At 44.6% G+C, this 6,690-nt stretch overlaps 1 protein-coding gene across 1 annotated transcript; it reads left to right on the top strand.

Moving 5' to 3' along the window:
- The first annotated feature begins 282 nt into the window (after positions 1–282).
- Positions 283–5,981, top strand: LOC144737723 (uncharacterized). Its single transcript, XM_078620575.1, has 3 exons — positions 283–350; positions 2,046–2,109; positions 4,317–5,981. Exon 3 carries the CDS (start codon positions 4,345–4,347, stop codon positions 5,047–5,049), a length of 705 nt encoding a protein of 234 aa, XP_078476701.1. The 5' UTR covers positions 283–350; positions 2,046–2,109; positions 4,317–4,344; the 3' UTR covers positions 5,050–5,981.
- The last annotated feature ends 709 nt before the right edge of the window (positions 5,982–6,690 follow it).

Raw genomic sequence — 6,690 nt, 5'->3', positions numbered from 1 at the left:
CATGTAGCCCACTCCCGACCTCAGCGCTCTTGAGCGTGACGTCATCTCCGCTCGGCCGCTGACGATATCTGTTTCAGTGCCAATCCTAATTTGGGCAAAGCTACGCCCGGTGACTGGCGGCTCATTAACATAATTTATTTGTGAAAGTCGTCGCGAGTTTATTGCGACGGGTTCAGCATCTGTGCCCCATCCCTCCACGTGTGAGCCGGGCTCATTTACATAATTTATTTAAGTTACAGAGCCGCTCATTGCGGAAAGGAGTGTCTTGTACCCCGGAAGTGACGTCACGGCCTGCTGCCGCGTGGCGTCGCGAGGTAGCAGGAAGTTGCCGCTCTGCGTGTGAATCCGAGGTGAGAAATTTTCATCGTGGTGGTGGTTGTAGTGGTTGTTGTGGTTGTGATGGTGGTGGTTGTTGTGGTGGTGGTGGTGGTTGTGGTGGTGGTTGTTGTGGTGGTTGTGGTTTTGGTGGTTGTGGTTGTTGTGGTGGTGGTGGTTGTGGTGGTGGTTGTTGTGGTGGTGGTGGTTGTGGTGGTGGTTTTGGTTGTGGTGATGGTGGTGGTTGTGGTGGTGGTTGTGAAGGTTGTGGTGGTGGTGGTGGTTGTGGTGGTGGTTGTGGTGGTGGTTGTGGTCGTGGTGGTCGTGGTGGTGGATGTGGTGGATGTGGTGGTAGTTGTGGTTGTTGTTGTGTACCGAGGTAGAGCCTCGCTCTTTCTATCGTTGGGATGTCAATTGAGTAGCAGCGAGCATGGAAGCGATGTCCAGGTTGGAACTTTACATCGCGGGGCCTTGCCTCCTGCCCTCGCCTGATGGCGTTTGCTTCAATTCTCTCACTTAGTTTCGAAATCTTTGGAAAAACGCCATCAGCCAGGCGATGCGGTAATTGTGTGTTGACCGACTCTGTGTTGCATTGCATTTCTAAATTTTACTAAGTTTGTTTGATTAAGTGTCTCTCTCTCTGTGTCCTCGTGTCGTCGCGCTGTTATTTACTGCAGTCACGAAAGCTCCAAATCTCTCATTGACACAAGGCCCTAATTATAATATATTATAATAATTATAATAATCAAATATGCTAAAAATGTCCCTCCCCAATATATTGCTATAAAAAAATATTTTAAAAAATAATAATTGCGATGCTATGTTAATAAAAACACCAATTTGCTAAACCTTGGCCACAAAATCTGGACTTGCCTTCATGTAACAATGCATAGATTTCTGTTTATATGATTGTGGTTATGGTTGTACTTTATGAATCCCTAATCTCTGCCATTACATACGATGAAACAAAGAAAAGGTAAAAAAGAAAAAAACAGAGCAATGTAATACAATACATTATTGTGAAAAATAAAGACAATGTGTTAGTGAACTTTAAAAAAAAATATTTTAGGCAGGAAATAAGTTTTTAAATTTAGATATTTTTCTGGGGGTGGACCCCAGACCCCCTGGAAGATTTGGCCCCCCCAATGTTGACTCCATGTCTACGGCCTTGCATTGACATGCTAATTTCTCTACCCCCCCCTCTCTCTCTACCCCCCTCTCTCTCTACCCCCATCTTTCTGCCCCTCCCTATTTAAGGCCTCGACACAGAGGTGTTGATTCTCTGTGTGACTGTGTGTGTGTCTCTCTGTGTGTGTATGTGTGTGTCTCTCTCTATTTGTCTCTGTGTCTCTCTCTGTGTCTCTGTGTTATCTCTCCCTGTCTGTGTCTCCGTGTCTGTGTTTTGTCTCTCTCTCAAATTGAGCAATCTTTGGAAGAACGTGATCAACCAAGAGGGGTGTTGACTGTTATGTTAGCTGACTGTTGTATTGCATTACATTTCTAAGTTTACTATGTTTGTTTTCTCTTTAATTTGTACCTGATGATGATTGCTTGTGTTGCAATCGAAACGTCGCATGCTATTATTTAATGTATTTATTTATTCTACGTGACTTTCCCGAAAGAACCAAAGAGTATATTGCTTAAGTTTTAATTTTTCTTCACCTGGCTCGTTACTTTGTAACTTTGTTCTTATTTTAAATATTCACAGTTTTTTTTTCATTTTTTACCAGGCCACGCCCGCTTGAGCTGCTCCACCGCTCTTGTTTTCAGAAGCGACCTGCCCACAACAACAAGGTGAGGCTTGTCAACAGCGTGGCGGTGTTCACTCTAGACACGTGGTGGTGTTCACTCTAGACACGTGGTGGTGTTCACTCTAGACGCGTGGTGGTGTTCACTCTAGACGCGTGGTGGTGTTCAATCTAGACGCGTGGCGGTGTTCACTCTAGACGCGTGGCGGTGTTCACTCTAGACGCGTGGCGGTGTTCACTCTAGACGCGTGGCGGTGTTCACTCTAGACGCGTGGTGGTGTTCACTCTCTACATGTGGAGGGGAAACCCGGGGATCGGGAAGGAAATCAACGCCACCACGGGGAGAGAGAGAGAGACACGCAGTCTCGGCTGTGTTGATTGATCCTCAATGAATTACTTGGTGGAGTGAGGAAGCATTAATACTGAGCAGGTGAAGGTGGCCAGGTGTGGGTCTGGACACACCACCACCTGTGAACCATGCCAGTGTGTGACAGTGGTGGAGCCAGTGAGGGTAGGGTGGCATGTGTCCCCCCAGCGATCTGAACAAAATCCATAATTTAGATCGGATCATTGGGGTTTATTACTAACTAGCTTCACTACCCGGCTTCGCCCGGGACTTGGATTCTTGTCTTGGATAAATTTCAAATTTCATATTCCCTTATCTTTCACTGAAAATCCCTGAAAAAAATTGATGCTTGCAAGAAAGAAAAAAGCCGAAACACATCAATTTACCTAAATCGGATGTTTTCACTCAAGGATATTCAACCTTAATCCACTTCTACGGAAGGTCGATTTTGGCAACTCGGGAAGGGAATGACGTGGCGAGCTGAAAATAGTCGCGTTCGCTTAGAAATTCCAGACGGCATAAGCTGTGACAATTTCATGACGCCAGAGCTCAGCGTTGGAGAGTTTTTGCTGCTTCACACAAACAAACAGATGTAATTTCTGCTTTATATTTAATATAGCAGTTGTACCCGTTCTTCGCACGGATATGTATTGAAACTCCGAGAAGCCAATGGCTTCATCGGCCTGGAGGGAAGCGCCACCTAAAATCTCCCGGCACACTGAACAGCTGTAGAAGTACGGCGCGCGAAGAGCCATATGTATTCTTAGGTTTTTTCGGTAAAGTCACGTGACTTTACCGAAAAAAACCTAAGAATATGAATCCTTGCAGTCACGAAAGCTTCAAATCTAGAATTAAGAGCCATATGGTAGGGGTAAGCATTGCAGACCGCTTAACTCAGTTGTGGTGCGGGTTGACACCACATACTTCATGGTCATTCCCCCCCCCCCAAAAAAATACAAAAGTCTATTTTTTACTTTTTACATTGTGTACAGTATGGAACCTATCCACGTGCCAAATTTGAAGTGTGTAGCATGTTGGGAAGTATGCTAAACATTTAGAACAGACACACGTATCCACACATTTCCTTTTCATATATATAAGATAAATGGGAATTTTGCAACCCCCACCGCCACCGTGTGGCATATTATTACGTGCTAGGGACTTTATGAGAGGACAACAGTCCAAGTCCATAATTGGCAATAAGTAACGGCAAAGCAGTTGCAAGCGACTTACAGAATTGTGCGCAGTTGCGTCTACCGGACACGACTTCCCTGAAGGCATCACGTTCAGCGAGCGCAATGCCGATCACACGCGTCGAATAAAAAGCAAGGGACAAGTCCTTGCTTACTAACAACTCCTTACTTACTAACAACTCCTTACTTACTAACAACTATCATTTTTCATTACTGGAGGGGTTGCCCCCCTCCCTACCTGAAAATCCTGGCTCAGCCTCTGAGTGTGTGACAGTGTCAGGAAGTTATCACAGCACACGTGCAGCAGCTAAAGTCGGAACTGTTCATCACAGCAATCAAGGACATCTGTGCCTGGCGATTGAACATTCATTTATGCATTTGTGCATAACACAAATATTATTATTTTCAACACCCTTTGCTATGTCAGCTGAATTTAGCTTTCATAAACATTTATTTTGAAGCCAGACAGCCAATATTGTGTGCTTGGAGTTTTGGGTTAACATTCATTTTGAAGATACGAGGGCTTCCAGGCATGTTTATGACCATTTGCCCTCTCATTGTGTGCCATAACAGCCCGTGTGATGAATTTGGGACACTTTTTCACGCTATCATAAATATATGAATAAGTATAGACGTGTACGTCACGTGTTACTGTGTATATGCATTGATACTGATGTGTAGATGGTGTGGATATAACGTTTTCTCATTCTGCAGCTGTCGCTTCCTCTGCAGAATTGGTCTGATGGAGCAAAGGCACTCGGCACGTTTCGGTGCAAAAAGGCAACAATGCGACCGGTGTGCATACAGCACGGATCATATTGAACATTTTACACGGCACCAGAGAACTCACACAGGAGAGAAACCCTTCAAGTGCAGTGTGTGTGGGAATGCGTTTTCACAGTCATCTACTCTTGTAATACACCAGAGAACACACACGGGAGAGAAACCTTTCAAGTGCAGTGTGTGTGGGAAGGCGTTTGCACAGTCATCACATTTTCAAAAACACCAGAGAACACACACGGGAGAGAAACCTTTCAAGTGCAGTGTGTGTGGGAAGGCGTTTGTACAGTCATCACATTTTCAAAGACACCAGAGAACACACAAGCATCAGAAGATCCACAAGGAGTGGAGTCTGAAATCAGCTTGTGAACGTCAAAGTGCTGCAATGAGCCCATCCCTCATCAAACAAGAACCGGAAGAAAATCCCAGCTTGGACACTTTTAAAGGAATCGAGGTGAAATATGAAGAGGTGAAGGTGAAATGTGAAGAAGTGATGGTGAAGAGCGTAGAAGTGAAGGTAAAATGTGAAGATGAAGGTTCAACTCCAAAATCGGACCTTCACATCGATGGAGGCAACGTGAAGCAGGAGGAGAATTCTGACTGTGAGGCAGAGCGAGGCAACTCCCAGCAGTTTGTGGAAGTGGAGGTGTGGGTGGACTTCCTCTGAGACAATACAAAGTCAAATGGAGACCTGGGAGATGTGTAAGCCTGAGACGATGTCGCTCCAATCGATGCACCTTTGTCACAGGCCTTTAATGACAAGAATGTGAAGCTGACCACTCAATTCCTAGGGTCAACTTGCAGGGTAAGAGCGGCCAGTCTTTGTGGACCTGTGGGTTGGGTAGATCTCTAACCAGGAGCGAGAGCCAATAAGCTCCCAAGCAATCACTATGTTATCATAATTGCATTTATATGGTGCTTGCTTAATCGCCTCTGGCAACTCGGAGTTTTGTATCGTATCTCTTTTCAAACACTCGAAGAGCATCCCCAAGTAGCAGCTGCCCCTGTGTGGCACAAAGTGGTGGCCCTGCACCGGCCTGCATGTGGACAAGAGCCTGTCAGTAGGGGGCGATGGTTGATGTGGCATCTCAGTTGTGGAGTTTTTAGATAATGTTTTTAGAATTTGCTACATTTTGACCCAGGCGCCAGCATGCAATGGCCTACTCGTTTTGAATGGCGCAATAGTATGTTGTACATACACTGTTAAGCAGACGGTGCGTATTTTTTTTAAATAGCTTCTTGTTAATGCGATGTAACCTGATGCAGCATATTCTTGGTTCTTTCGGTAAAGTCACGTAGAAGGGAAATAAAAAAATAATAAGCATATTTTAGTTTTCTTTTTTCCCTTGACTTTACCGAAAGAACCAAGAATATAAATCCCTGCAGTCACGAAAGCTTTAAATCAAAATCTGATGCAGTATATTTCAGTGCAGTTATTCAATTTTGTTAATATGCCTGTCAATAAGTTAGAATGAATACTTGTCTGATGGTTTGCGTACATGTAACATGTTGTCTATAAGGGTCAAACATTGATTAAGTCATGTTAGGACAACGTGTGTTTTGCAAGTAACCTGTACAGATCACTCAGGTGAGACTCATTGTTGTGATACAGGCCAAAGGGTACTTTTGTGTTTTCAGGAAGCGTCTGCCTCTGGAGCAACTCATTGTCTACGAAATAGCGAGCAAACTCGGATCATTAATCAGTTACAAGGCATACCACTCAAAAGTTACACGTAGAGGAGATACATTCTCTACAACACGAATTATAATTTTGTATTACGTGTTGACGTAGATTTTGTCGAATTAGGACGAGAAATGGTCCTTGCTGATTAACGTCTGGATGTTCACAACCATGGGTTGAAGCAAGCCTGACCGCCTGCGGTGCCCCTCACAACCATTTACGGCCTTGGGCCAGGAAAGTCACAAAAAAAATTGCACACGAACGACGCATTCACACAAACTCCTGATGCTCCGTTTTGAAGTTTTAAAACGAAACAACTTTTAATTGTATTATGTTTAGAATTTTATGATTGTATTTCTTCATTAAAAGCTTTTATGATTTTACATCTGGAAGACTTAATTGAAAACATTTCATGTGAATTTTCTCTCGTCGTTAAGTAGATTGCCTTGCTGGGGATTCGGTTCAATTCGGACTTTCACCTTGTTGGGATCGCGGGATCGAGATGAGGCGACACAGAGCTGGCCGTGCGAGAAGACTGCCGTCTGCAGATCGATTCCAACGTGATCGAACGTCTGTCCCTGCGCCTCCATCGTTCATGCAGGGGGCGAGTCGGTTTGCAGCGCCCCC

This window comes from Lampetra planeri, chromosome 73, assembly GCF_965212315.1.
Source record: "Lampetra planeri chromosome 73, kcLamPlan1.2.h2, whole genome shotgun sequence".
NCBI lineage: Eukaryota > Metazoa > Chordata > Hyperoartia > Petromyzontiformes > Petromyzontidae > Lampetra > Lampetra planeri.
The sequence above is the reverse complement of the archived record's forward strand: the minus strand, read 5'-3'. Positions and strand labels throughout refer to the sequence as shown.